Source organism: Silene latifolia, chromosome 6 (genome assembly GCF_048544455.1).
Source record: "Silene latifolia isolate original U9 population chromosome 6, ASM4854445v1, whole genome shotgun sequence".
Taxonomy (NCBI): Eukaryota; Viridiplantae; Streptophyta; class Magnoliopsida; order Caryophyllales; family Caryophyllaceae; genus Silene; species Silene latifolia.
Window position 1 is genome coordinate 14,160,547 of NC_133531.1, and position 17,893 is coordinate 14,178,439.

Here is a 17,893-nt window from a genome sequence, read left to right on the forward strand (position 1 = left end):
GCCTTGTGTTCCTATATCCTCCACGAGACATCCTGTGGGGGTATTTGTTCTTCAACTGCCTCTCTGCACCAATCTTACTTATAGCCTGAAAATTTTAAATTACTTATCAAATATGATAATATTATTGCTAACTAAAAAATTAAAAATTATACTACATGTTAACTACTCACTTGAAATTCTGCCATCATACGCTTCTCTTTAAACTTTTTCCGTACCTCGGATGTAATGTAAGGATACTTCTTTGTCGGATCAGTCTCAACAGGCAGCTTTCTTTTTTTAGGAGGTTTTCTGTACACATACAACGAAGTCAACTTTGACTTAAAGTTTGTCCATGTAGCATTGGCAATGCTGATAACTTGCTTCTTCTTCGTATCTGGCACGTTGAAAATTGTCTGCAAAAAGCAAATGGCAGGTTGTAAACAGTCAGTTCTTACCAAAACCTCTTCCCAAAAATTGTCTACAAAAAGCAAATGGCAGGTTATAAACAGTCAGTTGACTTAAAGTATATGTATGTGTTAATAAAAAGGTCTTAAGATGCAGTGAGTTCTTACCAAAACCTCTTCCCAAATCTTCAGCTTAAGATCCTCACCTACATGCTTCCATGTAGGAATATCAATCGGCACTTTTGCGCGTCCCATTAGACCAGCGTAACTCGTATACTTAGCACCAATTTTATCAATTGGCTCACCAACTTCATCAAATTGAACATCAAGTTTTATCCCTTTATCACGTAATGCTGTCAATTCCATCATAAGTACTACGCTTTTGCTCTTTCTTTTAGGGGCAGTAGTACTGGCAGTTGCGTAAGAAGACATCCTGACCTGCATCAAGAAATTATTTATATTGTTAAACAATGCAGGATACTTGGTTTGATAGAATTATACTTGTATAAAAATAAAGTAATGTTAAAATGATGGAAGAAACTATGAGGGAAAGAGCATTCGATAAATTAACTTCAATGTGTCCTTGCTAAAGACAATGAAACAAGCAAAATATATGAGGGTGCAAAAAAAAAAAAAAAAAACATAAGCAGGTCTGCCTTTTTACAAAACAGACTGTAAAAAGGTAACTAGATAAAAATCATCTTCTACATAAGCAGGTCTATTATTCCCATAACCCTTCGTCATGATCATCTCGTACATAAAAATCATCTACATCTTCAGTAGTCGTAGAAGACGGCAATCCAGAAGAAAAAGGAGGCAATTCGTCTTCCACTTTATCCATGACTTCTTTACCCACAAACTTCTTCTTACCATGAAGAACAATCGACCACTTTTTATCCGCTGGATCTTTAATATAAAATATTTGTTTGGCCTGACTAGCCATAATGAATGGCTCCGATTTGTATCCTTCACGTGCTAAATCTACCAATGTGAATCCCATCTCATCTACTCGAACACCCTTATTACGATCAACCCACATACAACGAAAAACAGGTATCCTAAACTGAGCATAGTCCAGCTCCCAAATTTCATTAATGATCCCAAAATATGGTTGAGCATCATAAGCAGGTGTATTATCTTTAGAACTAGGAACACTCATTGACATGGCCATCAAAGCTATTCCACTATTTTTCATAGTACTTCTATCATCTTGAGCCTTAGTGTAGAATGAATACCCATTGATGTCATAACCTTGATAAGATAACACGTTCAAACCAGGTCCATGGGCTAACCACCTTACTTCCTCGGATACTTTCTCACGGTCGTTTTCCAGCTCAATATCTACTTCATTAGTAAACCATTTAAGAAATGATCGATTATGCTCCATTGCTAACCACCTTTCTCCCTTAGAAGGATTTTGTGCACTTAGAAGGGTTTGATGCTTCTCTAAATACGGATGTACATCGACCATGTGTTGGAGAATATAGAAGTGTGCCTGGTCAAGAGTATCTCGGTTAATAGTGACTACGGCTTTTCCCAGCGTACCTTGTCCCTCTATTATTCCTTCGTGTCGAGATGTCGGAAGGCCAATGGGTTCAACATCTGACAGGTAGTCAGTTACAAACTCTAGCGCCTCTTCTGCCACATACCCCTGAGTCATGCACCCTTCTGGCCTATTTTGGTTTCTTATGTAGCCGCCTAAGGGTTTCATATATCGCTCAAATGGATACATATTTCTTAAAAATACTGGTCCACAAATTTTAATTTCTCTCACCAAATGTACTACTAAATGCTGCATTATATCGAAAAAGGAAGGAGGAAAAAACATCTCAAGTTCACACATAGTTATAACAACATCTCGTTGTAATGTATTCAAGGTATCTGAGTCAACAACTTTGCTAAATATTGCATTGAAAAAATAGCAAAGTCTAGTAATAGCTCCTCGAACATGATTAGACAGAACTCCACGAAGAGCTACTAGAAGTAATTGTTGCATTAAAGTGTGACAATCATGTGATTTCAATCCTACCAGTTTTAACTCTTTCAAAGACACAAGATTTCTAATGTTCGATGAATAACCTTGCGGAACCTTCACCCCATGTAAACATTCACACACACTTTTTTTTCTCCTTTCTTGACAAAGTAAAACAAGCTGGGGGTAAATAGGTTCTTGAACCTCTAATTTGTGGTGCTAATTCTGGTCGTATCTTTTGTGCGACCATATCTTCTCTAGCTTTGACACCATCCTTACTTTTACCAGGGATGTTGAGAAGTGTGCCAATGAGGCTATCACACACATTTTTCTCCACGTGCATGACATCAATACAATGTCTCACGGACAAATGCTTCCAATATGGTGCAAAATATCATGGCACGTAAATTAAAAGTCTCACCATGATAAGCATCATATACCTCTACCCCTTCATCCCATAATAACTTCAAATCATCAATCAAGGGTTCTAGGTAAACATCTATATCATTTCCAGGTTGCTTAGGCCCCGAAATCAGTAGTGACAACATAAGATATTTACGCTTCATGCATAACCAAGGAGGGAGATTATAAATTGTTAGCAAACCCGGCCATGTGCTCCACTGACTACTTAGACTACCAAACGGATTCATACCATCAGTACAAAGTCCAAGCCTTAAATTTCTAGCCTCGGATCCAAATTCAGGAAACAAATGATCTCTTGTTTTCCACTGTGTTGAATCAGCTGGATGACGAATTTTGTCATCTGAAATTCTACCTTCAGCGTGCCAAATTAAGTTTTCTGCATCTTTTACATTTGCAAAAATTCGTTTAAATCTTGGGATAATGGGAATATACCACAAGACTTTAGCTGGGACCCCAATATTTTTTTTGGAATTTTTTTTCGGCAACTTGTAACGTGAAGCCCCACACTTTGGACATTCGTTTAAATCTTTATAATCTTTTCGATACAAAATGCAATCATTAGGACATGCATGTATCTTTACATAATCAACTCCTATTGGACACAAAAAAATTTTAGCACCATAGGTACGCTTAGGGAGTTCATTGCCATCTAGTAAAATCTCACTCAAAAACTGAAGCAAACTTGTGAAACTTTTATCACTCCATCCATTTTTCGCCTTTAAACTATACAATTTTAAAGTTGCAGATAGGCGTGTCAAACTTGAACCTGGGTATAGGGGTTTAATTGCATCACCAGCTAGCCTATCAAACATCTCTACTTGTGTGGGGTCTTCAGTGGATTGTTTTAAATCATTAATCAGGTCGTCTACTCGATCGAAATTTTCATCAAAATCATCTCCCTCAATGTCGCTATCATCCTCTAAATTACTACTCAAGGTAGGCAACACATCCTCCCCATGCCAAATCCACCTTGTATAACTTTTGTCAATACCATTACATAAGAGGTGACTTTTCAATTCTTCAGAATCAAGATACACATTATTCCCACATTTAACACATGGACAATAAATTTCTTCAGCATTCTCCGCATTATTAATAGCAACTCTAACAAAATGTTCAACCCCTTTCCTATATCTAGGGTTCAAACGGTCAACAAACATCCAAATCCACGATCCATATTCCCAATCTCCGTATATATTCAAGATCCCTTTGCGATAGTTTATAAGGTTAAAAGGTTATTATTGAAAAGTTCAGGACAAATAATTCAAAAGCGAGGCATTAATCGGCTAAATACTTAAACATCAACTCCATAATTAACAATCCATCGATAATTATTGCACACTTCTAACACTTAGCTTCTAACACTCAATCGATAATTTGATGCACATCAAAAATGTCATTTGAAAGCATGACAAAGAGGGTATTGCGATCGAAGCAATTGGCGATGAATCGTCAATGCTATTGACTGAATAGCTACTAAGTGCATCAAAATTGGCATGGGGAGGATGACTGAACAGCTAAACTGGTGATTTTCTTAATCCATACTACTGCCGCAGTCTAAATAGCTGGCCTATCAGTTTTATTGATTGAACAACTACTAAGTGCATCAAAATTGCACACTTCTAACACTTCGCCTAACACTTCTAACATCTCACTCAAAGCATAAATTGATCAAAATTGATAGGTATCAGCATGCAGTAAATTCACCCAAAGCATATGTACCAAAAAAAAACAAAAACACTTCTAACAATCGATTAATCAGGCATGCATGCAGTAAATTGATCAAAATTGCATACGGTAAAATCTCACCCAAACATAAACCCCCAATTTGAAATAATTAATAGGTATCAGCATAAACCCCCAATTTGATTATCAAAACTACAATTTTATTAAGCATAAACCCCAATTTTATTATAAACCCATAATTTATTCTTCAATTAAAATTGAAAACATATCACACAAATGACAAAACTCAAACATGCATGCAGTAAATTGATCAAATTAACAAAAAATTAAGCCATTAGTAAAAAAGATCGAAAAATACCTAATTATGGCGAGGGATGACAGCGCGAGATAACAGCACAGGGTGGTTGACGATGAGCGCCTGGTGGTTGACGTGCGCTGGTGAATGAGTTTGATGAATTTGATGTGAGGATATTGAATTGTAAATTGATATGAGGGAGGATGAAGGTATGAATTGTGTATACTGAGACGATGAGGGATTATTAGGTTTATTAAAAATGATTTTTTTTTATTATACATACTCAAAATTATATAAGTGATAGGGCGGTGAGGCAAATATTTTGCGCGCTTATAATTTTCACTGTATATGTACATCGGTTAAATTTTATGCACGATGTACTTGATTATCATATAGACATGGGCTTTGTTAAAATCCCATGTCCATTAAAATCAGAAATAATGGACATCAGTTCTGTAATGCAACTGATGTACATATAATTATAAGTACATCGCTTTTTTTGCAAACAAGCGTGTGTGTATAATTTGTACATCAGTTTTCTAAATAATCAGATGTCCATCAACTGATGTCCATAACGAGTTTTGTAGTAGTGCGTATGAGATCTTGTTGATTTACCTAATAAGGTAAAACCTCTACAGTGCAAATGGCTTTAAAAAAATAAAGCATTCTGTAGACGCGCAACCAGATACCTATAAGGCACGAGTGGCAAAAAGTTTCACTCAAGTGCACGGATTGCATTATGATGAAATTTTTGCACCTGTAGTCATGCTACGTTCCATTCGGATAATCTTAGCGATTGCCGCTTTTCATGACTATGAAATTTGGCAAATGGATGTGAAAACCGCCTTCTTAAACGGTTATTTGGAGGAAGAGTTGTACATGGTGCAACCCAAAGGTTTCATAGATCCTGAACATCCTAACAAAGTATGCAAGCTTAAGCGTTCCATTTATGGACTTAAGCAAGCTTCTCGGAGTTGGAATCATCGTTTCGACCAGGTGATAAAAGAGTATGGTTTCACTCGATCGGTCGAGGAACCATGCTTATATATCAAGTCGAGTGGGAGCAAGATTTTTTTCTTGATATTGTATGTCGATGACATACTCTTGATTGGGAATGACATTCTTCTTTTATCTTCGGTTAAAGGATGGTTGAAGAACCATTTCAAGATGAAAGATCTGGGTGAGGCACAACGCATATTGGGAATCCGTATCTACCGAGATAGATCACGACGGACGTTATCACTGAGTCAGGAGTCTTATTTGGATAAGATTCTTGAAAGGTTCAGCATGACCAACTCCAAGAAGGGGAACCTTCCAATGACGTCTGGGATGCAGTTGAGCAAGTCTCGGTCACCCATGACGCCTGAAGGGATTGAGCGCATGAGTCGTGTTCCTTATGCATCTGCAATAGGATCAATCATGTATGCCATGATATGCACACGTCCAGACGTGGCATATGCATTGAGTATGACGAGTCGGTACCAAAAGAATCCAGGTGAAACACACTGGATAGCTGTTAAAAACATCCTCAAGTACCTACGGAGGACTAAGGATAGGGTATTGACTTATGGAGGCGATACTAAGCTTTGCGAATCGTTCGCAGATGCTAGCTTCCAAACGGATCGAGATGATTCAAAATCTCATCCGGGTTCGTCTTCACTCTTAATGATCTTTGCGGTCAGTGGAAGAGTTCCAAACAGAATGTTGTAGCAGATTCTACCACTGAATCCGAGTACTATGCCGCTTCGGAAGCAGCAAAGGAAGCTATATGGATACGTCAATTCTTACAAGGACTTACGATAGTTCCTAGTTCGAATGACCCGATCACCATCTATTGTGACAATATAGAGGTGCCATCTTCCAGGTTAAGGAGCCAAAGTCTAGCAACAAATCTAGACATGTACATCGGAAAGCTCACCTGATCCGTGATTACATGGAGCAAGAAGAGATAGTGATTGACAAGATAGCTTCGGATGATAACATCGCAAACCCTCTCACTAAACCGTTGAATTTTGATAAGCATGAAGGGCACGTTATTTCCATGGGAATTAAACGTGTTCCTGAGTTGTAGTAGTTGATTATGGATTTGATACATTATCTTTTTCATATACTATTTATAACTCCATCGTTTTTGTAATATTTTGTTTTTCATGTGGATTGTACCGACAACATTGAACGCCACAAAGTGAATTGAATTACATTATATTTGTTTTTGGTCCGTAATCGCCTTAATGAGCTGATGACTCTGGCTATTATATTGTGCAGTCGATTGATTGGGAGGGGGGAGGGGGGGGGGGGGGTTCAATGAGCCATAAGTCAAACAATTGACTGATCGATCACAAATACGGGTTATAACGATACCTCGTAGGACAATTATTTTTTGTGACAACGTAATGGAGTCCTAAATGCTTAAAAACATTCGGTGCCAGGTCGTGGATAGGACATCCATTGTGTTCCTAGAGTCGATTCTTTTGACTATCGACTGTCTCTTGAGATTAAGGCACTTTTTGGGTGACTTTGGTTTCTTTCTCATGGTCTGCCGTAACTGGAGACTAAGTAGATTTTTTCTGGGTCATTTCATATTGTGCTTACATCTGCAGAATTCGAGTTGAAGAAAATATCCAACCCTTATCAGGTATAGTTATTTCTCAGGGCCACTCGAGGAGTTGTAACTGAAATGCGTGGCCATGCTCGAATGATGATTCGTTTATTAGTTAAGTTACTCTCTAGTCGGGGAAAGCACTCTTGATACAGATCACTTGTAAAATACGACCTTTGTGAATACGGATTTTGCAAATTGTTTTACATTGAGTGGGAGAAATTTTAGGATATGAGAATCGGTTATCGCACATACACTTGTGAGGACATGTGGGAGTTTGTTGGAGCTTGTGTCCTCCACAATTAGTGTGATAACATTTATAAATCTCTCATAGGTTCACAAGGGTATACTTCGTATTTTATCAGTTGATTAAAGATTACTTAATAACGGTTGGCTTACTAGAAAGTTTGACGTTATTATCATACTGATGGCGGTAATCAACTGGTCCCTAAAAGTCACACCTAAAGGATGTGTTTGAGAGATGTGATTGTATGAAAATATAATCACATTGATGCGTGACTAAAAGGTTAGTCCAAGTAATTGACTAAACAGTTAGTCAACGTGTTGATGAGACGATTATTTAATGCTGATTAAATAATATTAGCTAAGACGAATTAACTGTCAATTCGTAAATTGAATATAATATGTTATATTTAATAAATGTATATAATATTAGCTTGAACGAATTAAGATGTTAATTCGTAATTAATTGTAACCAGTTATATTTAATTAGCAAATTATAAATATGCGATATTTATAATTAAAGTATATATTATACGATATTGTCACAGACCGACATTAATAAATCCACTGCAAGCTGTTGTGTGTAGACTTATTAATACGGAATTATGTAAATGACAATTTATAAATAATACATTTTATACATTTTGTATACTACCAAAATAAGAAGATTTAATCTCCTTATCTTTGGTAGGTAGAGAAAACCGAAAAAAGAGAAAATACTTTCTCTTATTTTCGGATATTTGGGCCGAAATTAGGTGAGAAAAAGATCTCCCCTTGACTTCTCTTTTTCGGTTACAATAAGAGGAGTAGAGAGATCATTTTTCTTCTATCCTAATTCTAACCTAATCTTGCCTCTCATCAAAACACAAAAACACAAAACCCTAAATAATTTACAGAAAATTTGGGCCGAAATTAAAGGGAAGCATACAGATAATTCCCACACTATTTTATTTGAACAAGAACCATAATATTTTGATGATAAGAGTCTGGTTGTACATTACGGGGGAGATTAAAATTTTTGAGCATTTGAGTTTGTTTTTGTGCAAAATTATAGAAAGCTTGTGATGTTGGAGTTGAGATGATGGTTTAACGAGACCGAGAATGGTGGGAGTGCTCATGGGGGTGGTGTCGCTATAGTGGATTTTGATGGTTGATTGTGGTGTTGGCGGCACATGGATGGTGGTGGTTGACGGGTTGTGGCGTTGGCAGCGGTTGAATTGGGGCGGTTATGGTGTTTGTGATAATGTTAAGGAATTGGAGTTTGGTAGATGGGTGGGTTTGGGGTGATAACTGATATGGTTAAAGGAATTAGGGAAGGTAACTTGCTAAATAGGTAGTCGGTTATCGGGTTTGATAAAAGAGAAGGGAGGCGATAGTATGGTGTATTTTGAGTTAAATTAAAGTTCGGATTATTACGAGAAAACAGCTAATAGTTCGAATTATTCCTATAAAATAACCCTATTTAAAATAATGTTATATTTTTTTTTGAGTAAAAATTTAAACAATGTTTGCTTCATACTTTAGTTTGATTGAATGTTTACTTAAAATGTTACCAGTTTTGTTGAGTATGTTATCATTTAGTGATCTCACTTATTGATATATATTGATAAGTTACCATTTTATTGGTTATGTTACCATCTTTTGGGATTAAATCGGATCATTATCATTATAGTAATATGTTGCTAGTTTTTTTGGATATGTTATCATTAAATGATATCAGTTATTGATATATATTGAGATGTTATCATTTTGTTGGTTATGTTACTAATTTTGCTGGATATGATATCTATTTCTATGTTTGAACTATAGTTGATTTATGTTTGTTATATGTTATCAAATTTGTTTGATATGTTATCAATTTTGTCTAATATGTTATCAGTTTTGTCCGAAGTTTAACAAGAGGTGCACTCGAGCAGTGGTAAAGAAAGGTGCAGCAAGTAAAAGTTGACCACGAGTTGCGACAAGGGCATTATTGAAGGAAAATGGGACATTACTGGGTGATAGTGTGTGGAAATGTTCATATTACTTAGTTTGGTTTTGTGGTTTGATGAATAATGTTTTTCTGTATATGCTTGGTAATATTGGTATGATTGGGCCCCATTTTGTGTTCATGTCGTTGAACACTAACTTTGACAAGTCAGTGACTTAACCCATATATTTGTGTAATAATAATGTTATCATCTTAGTCAAAATTTGTAACCATTTTACAAAATGTATTACAATATCTAAGCATATTAGTGAGAATGTATTAATGTAATCATATTAGTCCGAGTATGTAACTAATTTACGATATATGTTTTAATTAGATTTGATTAAATGATAACCTGGGCGTATGTGTGTAAAATGGTACTAACGTAGTCAGGATATGTAACCATTTTACAATATGTTTGATTTGATTGAAAAAATTCTTAAAATAATGACATATATGAATACAAATGGTGACATGAAAGCATGTGTTTAAAATGTTATCATCCTAGTTAGAAGATGTAACAATTTACAAATTGTTTTACAATATGTAACAATATTAGTCAGAATGTTGCCATATTAGTGAATGGATGTAACCATTATACAATATGTATAATTAAAATTGAAAGAATTTTAAATTAATAACATGTAAGAATACAAATGGTGACTTGGAGTATGTGTTAATATGTTACCATACTATTTAGAAATTTACCATTTTACATTATATTTGATTTGATTTGAACTTGAGCGTTTGTTTGCATGTTTCAAAAAAAAATATATGAACATAGTTTGTAAAATACACTACCATAAGTCACACAAAAAGAATAACAACTTGTTTACATATTTATCCATTATGTTACCAATTTCAATATGGTAGCAGTTTATTAAAAAATGATAACATTACTTAACATATACAATGTCATATGTAGTATACTGATTTAAATGACAACATGTTTAAAATAAGTGCCCCAAAACACGTAACACAAGTCCAGTTTTACATACAACTTAATTAGCAACTGTTTTAACACAACCATAAAGCATGTCTAAAATAAGTGCCTCAAAACACCAAAGTACTATTTTTTTTTGCACGACCTCCTCCTTTTGCAGCATCACCCACGGTCTTTTGAACCCTTTTATTGTCATGCGTGTGTAGCGTTGAATGTACTTGGGATCCTCAGTGGCACGTTCAGGTTCAGTTGTAAACTCATTTGGACAGGACATATCGAAATATACATTCTGTCACCATGTTAAGTGAACAATGTTACCATAATACAACTGGAAGAAATGGTCACAAACAGTTGAAAATTGGTTACATTGTATAGTACTTCACAACTTTACTAAACAGTTCACCATGTTGAGAGTTTAATTTTATATGTTACCATCCTCAGTAATATGTTCGTTAACAATAATCAATAAAACTAAGTTATATCTACAAGTAGCAACAAATGTACCCTTTGTAACAGAATATGGAACCACCATACCTCTGTTTAGCAACATTTTCAAAGATATTTGTCACAAAATATACTTCACAAATAAACTTCACAAGTGTAAATTGTCACCAGATATATATAATATGTTACCATATATGCATAAGTAAAAAACGGTCACAAGCAGTAGTTGATAATTGGTTATATCTTAATACTAATCAAGAACTTTCTTAAGCCGGCCACTCTGTTGACGGTTTAGTTCTATATGTTACCATTCTCAGTTATATGTTCATTAATAATGATCAGTCAAACTAAGTTATATCCACAAATAATAACAAAGTGTCCAAGTCTATAAACATTATGAATCATATTAAACTAAGTTGAAATGTAATAGGATATGAAACAAATCAAAATTAAAACACCAAAAAATCCGTAAAAACGAAAATAGTAGAATTAAAACACCAAAAAATCCAAATTAACAACAAATCCTATTCTGATTTCTATGCATATTCAAACAAAAATTTCAATTATAATCAACAAAAAATGAACAACAAACCCTAAAATAACCACAAAACAACACATAAACTGAAATCAAAAGAATTTGTAAATTTAAAATACCTTCCTTGGGCTCAACACTTGCATGAATCGAGGTTTCAAGGTGATAATTAAGGGAGGAGTGTAAGTTGGAAAATGTAATCTGAGAATTTGGTGTTTCAAGTTGGCATAGGAAGTGTAATACGGTTGAATAATTTAATTACAAATTTTAGTATTAAATATTGGAGAAGGTACATATCAAGTACTACACATAGCCACTTGCTTCTTTTTTTTGTCAACTACTTGTACCTCTTATCCGGTTCATTTCCATATAATGTGGTAAGTATCATTTGCGATTGACTTATCATATCTGATTATCTGTACAGCTTGTTAACGTAAAAAAATTCCTAATTCAAGTTGAAATATTGACTCGAATAAAATACCACTTGCTAGTTTTTCACGGATGCCGCAATAGGTCCATAATTATACGAGTACCAGACTAATCACAAGGCAAATGTCTTATGCCAATAGTAGGCTTCTCGACAAAAGACGTGCCTATATGGCTATATAACGTTGTAAGTTGTAACATGCATAAGTAACAATTGTCGTGTCAGTATGTAAAATTGCATGCCGAAAACATGTCTTAGTTAAAAGTGGAAATACACACATTTGTGCGATTCGAATAATATTTCAAACATGTTCAATTGATAAACGTCGTTCCTGTTGGGAAATTAGCTCCAATTTCCCACGCGTAACGGAATCACCGATCGATATATAATGTAAAAGTAAAATAAATCGCAAGCTAATAATAAGTTGAGACAAATATTTAGGTCAATACCCAGGGCAAAACCCTCCAAGACGGAGGTAAAACCCACCAGCCGAAAAGACTGAATCCACTATAAAGATAGTGCCAGTACAACGTAACCGGTACCAAATTACACACCGAATTTGGACCCGACAATAATTTACGAATACAAACTAGTACCCTCCAGTATAATTGGAAACCATCACCAATTATACCCCTAGAGTAACCCTCTAAATTATTGTAAGAGAAGACCCGTTATACTGCCTCACACACTCAAACCCGGTTGAACCGTTACCCGAATCCCAACCCCTTGTTTATTTGTGTGAATACTTTACAAATACCGTAAGGTCTGCCTTCTACTCCACCAAATTCCAGTGAAGAACAATATCAAGGAAACACTTAACAATTTCGATGTTAGTGCTCACCTTGCTTCTCTCTGCCAAATCCCAAGTGAAATGGATTCTTTATATAGGCAAGCCATGCACTATTTTGTCAGAGGAAAACCAAGCACATAAAACGTGCTTTCACCAATGTCCAATATTGCATGTTCATACAATGTCAACAAAAGTGGACAGCCACTTTACTAATAGTATGGCTACTATTAAAACTTGGACTTCACATGGTGAAACCTTGGGTGGTACCCAACAGTTCCTTACTCAATGTTTTGTAATTTGTATTTTATTAGGTTTTAAATACCTTATACCATTGTTCATTGAACCATTTTAGTTGCGCGAGTTGTCCACTTCAATACGAAAATCGAGAATTTAGAGAGAGTGACCAAGGGAGTGATAAATGCAACAATTATAAAAATGGAGGCGACATAATTTATTGTTGTAATTAGGATTAGAAGTCTACGAGAATAACTTATACTTATTGTTCGGTAGGTAAATTTATTATAATTTTACTTTTGTTTTGTTTAGACATTTATGCGTATCGATTCTCAAGTCCCATATTAGAAGATTTACATTTTAATCATTGATTTATAATAAAACTAACTATTAACAGACCACCCATCTACAATAGGTGGGTAGCTTTACAATCAAATTGGAGATTAAGCTATGATTGTCTTAGACAAGTTAAAGTCTAGCCATTCGTCAAGGGTGGACTAGTTTTTTTTCATATTAGTAGACGAAATGACCTAGATTAAGTAGTCACTCGCTAGGTAGCACAGACACTCCTCCTAACTCGTCGTCATGTGGTCGATGCCGTATCGGACACCCAACACTCGTCGAATACACACCTAAACATGTTATAGTTTAGACGAGAAATAAAATGTCAAAACAGATTAATTAAAAGATGGGTATGGGTAGGAAATGGAAAAAAAAAAAAAAAAAAAAAAAAAAAATCCAGTTGCTAGTTTTTCACGGATGCCGCAATAGGTCCATTATTATACGAGTACGAGACTAATCACAAGGCAAATGCCTTATATGCCAATATTAGGCTTCTCGACAAAAGACGTGCCTCTATGGCTATATAACGTTGTAACATAAGAAACAATTGTCGTGTGAGTTTGGAAAAATTGCACGCCAAAAGCCATTTCAAACGTGCATCCAATTACCCATGAGACTTAGATCAACTGGCAAGGAGTTGTTCTAGTTTAACCAGATGTCTCGTGTTCGAGCCCTGGAAACGCAGCAGTGTTAAAACTCATGAGGGAGAACTTTACTGCCCTAGTGGTCCTACCCAACACTCGTCGAATACACACCTAAACATGTTATAGTTTAGACGAGAAATAAAATGTCAAAACAGATTAATTAAAAGATGGGTATGGGTAGGAAATGGAAAAAAAAAAAAAAAAAAAAAAATCCAGTTGCTAGTTTTTCACGGATGCCGCAATAGGTCCATTATTATACGAGTACGAGACTAATCACAAGGCAAATGCCTTATATGCCAATATTAGGCTTCTCGACAAAAGACGTGCCTCTATGGCTATATAACGTTGTAACATAAGAAACAATTGTCGTGTGAGTTTGGAAAAATTGCACGCCAAAAGCCATTTCAAACGTGCATCCAATTACCCATGAGCACTTAGATCAACTGGCAAGGAGTTGTTCTAGTTTAACCAGATGTCTCGTGTTCGAGCCCTGGAAACGCAGCAGTGTTAAAACTCATGAGGGAGAACTTTACTGCCCTAGTGGTCCTACCCGGCTCGAATCCGGATTAAACCGGATGGTTTACACCAAAAAAAAAAAACTTGCATCCAATTCCAATAACATGTCTTAGTTAAAAATTGAAATACACATTTTTTGCAATTCGAATAATATTTCAAGCATGTTCAATTGATAAACGTCGTTCCTTACTGAATGTTTTGTAATTTGTATTTTATAAGGTTTTCAATACCTCATATCATTGTTCATTGAATCCTTTTAGTTCCGCAGGTTGTCCACTTCAATACTAAAATCGAGAGTTTAGGGAGAGTGACCGAGGGAGTGACAAATGCAACAATTATAAAAATGGAGGCGACATAATTTATTGTTGTAATTAGGATTAAACGTCAAAGAGAATAACTTATTGTTTGGTGGATAATTTATTATAATTTTACTTTAATTTTGTTTAGACATTTATTCGTATCGATTCTCAAGTCCCATATTAGAAGATTTACACTCCAATCATTGATTTATAATAAAACTAATTGTTAACCAAGCACCCATCTACAATAGGTGGGTAGCTTTACAAACAAATTGAAAGTTAAGCTATGACTGTCTTAGACAAGTTAAAGTCTAGCCATTCGTCAAGAGTGGACTAGTTTTTTTTTTCCGCTTAGTTGACGAAATCACTTATATTAGTTGACGAAATCACCTAGATGAAGTAGTTACTTGCTAGGTAGCAGAAACACTCTTCCTAACTTGTCGTCCCGTGTTCGACGCCGTATCGGACACCGATGGTTTCTTGGGTGAGATAAAGCAGTCACAAAATTTTCAAGAAACAACAAAGGATATTTGAAAGGCCCCTAAAAACTTTCTGCTCCATTCTAGAGATGAAAGATGATGCTAGATAGTACGAGAAGGAAGAGAGCCACTAAACTACCTTGTATTACAAATTGTGTTAGCAGAGGGGTAAATTATACCATGCACCCAGGAGTATGGTGTATAGTACTCCCTTTTCTTAACTTTTTTCTTATAATAAATAAATTATAAATTTAATAAATTAGAAAATAATAAAAAATATGTTATTATTCATAATTTTTATTCCTCTACAAATAGAGATCATATTTTATATATTTTGTTATTTATTTTATTTTTCCTCACATATTCACACAACGTAATTGACATATTCATATCATATCACATAATTTTTTTTTCCTTAAATTATTTTGTATTATGCGGTTTTGGTATGAAATTAAACGTTCATGATTATTGTTCAATATATTTGAATAAATAAAGTCATATTCACTAAACTATAAATGTCATATTCACTAAAGTGAAAGTGAATATAATATAACCATGAGATGAATATCACACCACATAATACATATTCATCAAACTACACTGTCATATTCACTAAACTGAAAGTGAATATGATGGTGTCCTATTGTGAATATCGCACTTTAAAGCACATATTCATTAAACAATATTTTCATATTCACTAAACTTAAAATGAGTATAATAGTGTCATATCGTGAATGTAACATTACGTAACACTTAAAGTGAATATGACTGTGGTAACTTTTCTTAAAAGAGGAAGTTAATTTTTTGTTTTAAAATTTTAAAAGGAAAAAAAAAAGAAAAAAAAAGGAGGAAGTTGAGGATGAGTGGGGAGTGGGGGGGGGGGGGGGGGTGGTGGGGGTTGGAGGGAGTATGTAGTTGACATGGCAAATTTTTTGTTTTAAAATTTTTTGTTTTAAAATTGTTAGCAGAGGAATGCATGAGGCACAACCTTAGCTTTCAAGGCTCTTGGGGTGACGACTTTCATTGAGGTGCAGCTGACATGGCCTATATGGTTATATGCCCAACACAATTTAGGGGCATCTTCTTGACTGTATCAAGGCATTGCCACTAAACTAAATATTCCTTGATATTCTTTCCACAAACAAATGTTAATTAAAATAGGAAAATAAGAGGGAGAAGATACCGATTGTTAGGTTGACTGATTAGGAGATTATGCTAGCTTTAATCATATTAGTTGTCTCTGGTGGATGGCGTCGAGTGGTCGTGGTACAACCGCAGTCGCCATGCTTAATTTGACGGAGTTGAACACAAAATTGGGGGTCGGGAATGCGTGTTTGTTTTGGTAATATATCATTTTCGGTGGAATTCGGAAAGTCTACCAACAATAGTTGTTACTGTGGGGGTTACGATTAAGGATGAATTTGAAGCATGCTGGTGTAATTAAGAGGGAGAAAGAGATCATTATTTTGGTCTTTATGGTGGTGATGAAGGAGAAACAGAAGCTGGTGAAACGGAAACGTTAAAAGAACGTAATAGCTTATTGTTTAGTTCATGATGTGGCATTATGGAAAGATTGGTTTACTGATGTGGCAAAATACTATATGGAATGTTTGTGTTTTTATAATATTTATAGATAGATTACGAAGTGTTTTTCAAACCAGAATTTTTCTATGTTTTGACGTAGACATATGATAAAAAAAATTACATACGGCATAAATTATCAGCACACAATGATGTGCGACAAAACATAACTGAATTAATCTAAAATTTAAGAAACTAAGATAAATAACGATACATTTTTCAAAAAGATTTTTAAAATTTTTGTAATTAATTTGATATATAAAAAAATAAAAAAATTAGATTTATTATTTATTTTAGGGATATTCTCTCGTGTACCCGTAAACATTTTCGTTTTCTAAGGTGTACCCCTCGTTTTTCACAAAAAAACTTTGACCGACAATAATTCTTTATTACGAGTTCAGAAAACGATAATTTTTTTTTTTGAAACCAATTATCTCGTCAAGGCCTTGAGTTTGAAAAAAAACTCACCGCTTTTTAAACTAATACCCGGTAGTTATGGTTGGTCAAACATTTTTTAACGAATAAACTTTGACCGACCATAATTCCCGACTACGAGTTGAGACGTCAGTGAATTTTTTTTCAAACTGAAGACCTCTTAAAGACGGTCAATTTGGAAAAAAAGTTTATCGTATTCTGAACTTGTAGCCAAGTGTTATTGACGGTCAAAATTTTTTTGCATGAAAAGAGGGGTATATCATAGAAAATGAAAAAGTTGAGGGATACACAAGAGAATATCCCTTTATTTTAAAAAAGAAAAAGGATTGTGCAGAAGTAGGGATCAGATGGTACAATCGAGGGGTGCCCAATTGTCGTAACAGGCGGGGCGGACACCCAACTCGCATAAGAGCAAGTAAATAACCACTCCTCATTTCCCATTGTACTGCCTGAAGGATCATAATTTTTAGCATTGTCAGACTTGGGTTTATAAGTACTTTGCTAATTATCTCCCTTCTTTTCTGACCGATGTGGGACGGTGCTTAGATCATAATTTTTATGAAATGACTTACACTAGGTCATACTCCTTCATTCAACTCCACACTACCACTTTGCTTTTTCACGTTTGTCAACATGTTTTTACACGTTAAATATCGT

The 17,893-nt window shown here is 35.0% G+C and overlaps 1 protein-coding gene and 1 non-coding gene across 2 annotated transcripts; both read right to left on the reverse strand.

The window, feature by feature from the left end:
- Positions 1–2,702: 2,702 nt before the first annotated feature.
- On the reverse strand, positions 2,703–3,938 carry LOC141587545 (uncharacterized). The gene has a single exon (XM_074409019.1). It carries the CDS (start codon positions 3,936–3,938, stop codon positions 2,703–2,705), a length of 1,236 nt encoding a protein of 411 aa, XP_074265120.1.
- Positions 3,939–17,575: 13,637 nt separating this feature from the next.
- LOC141589007 (small nucleolar RNA Z279/snoR105/snoR108) lies at positions 17,576–17,675 on the reverse strand. Its single transcript, XR_012519968.1, has one exon. It is a non-coding gene; the product is annotated as a small nucleolar RNA Z279/snoR105/snoR108 (small nucleolar RNA).
- Positions 17,676–17,893: the final 218 nt, after the last annotated feature.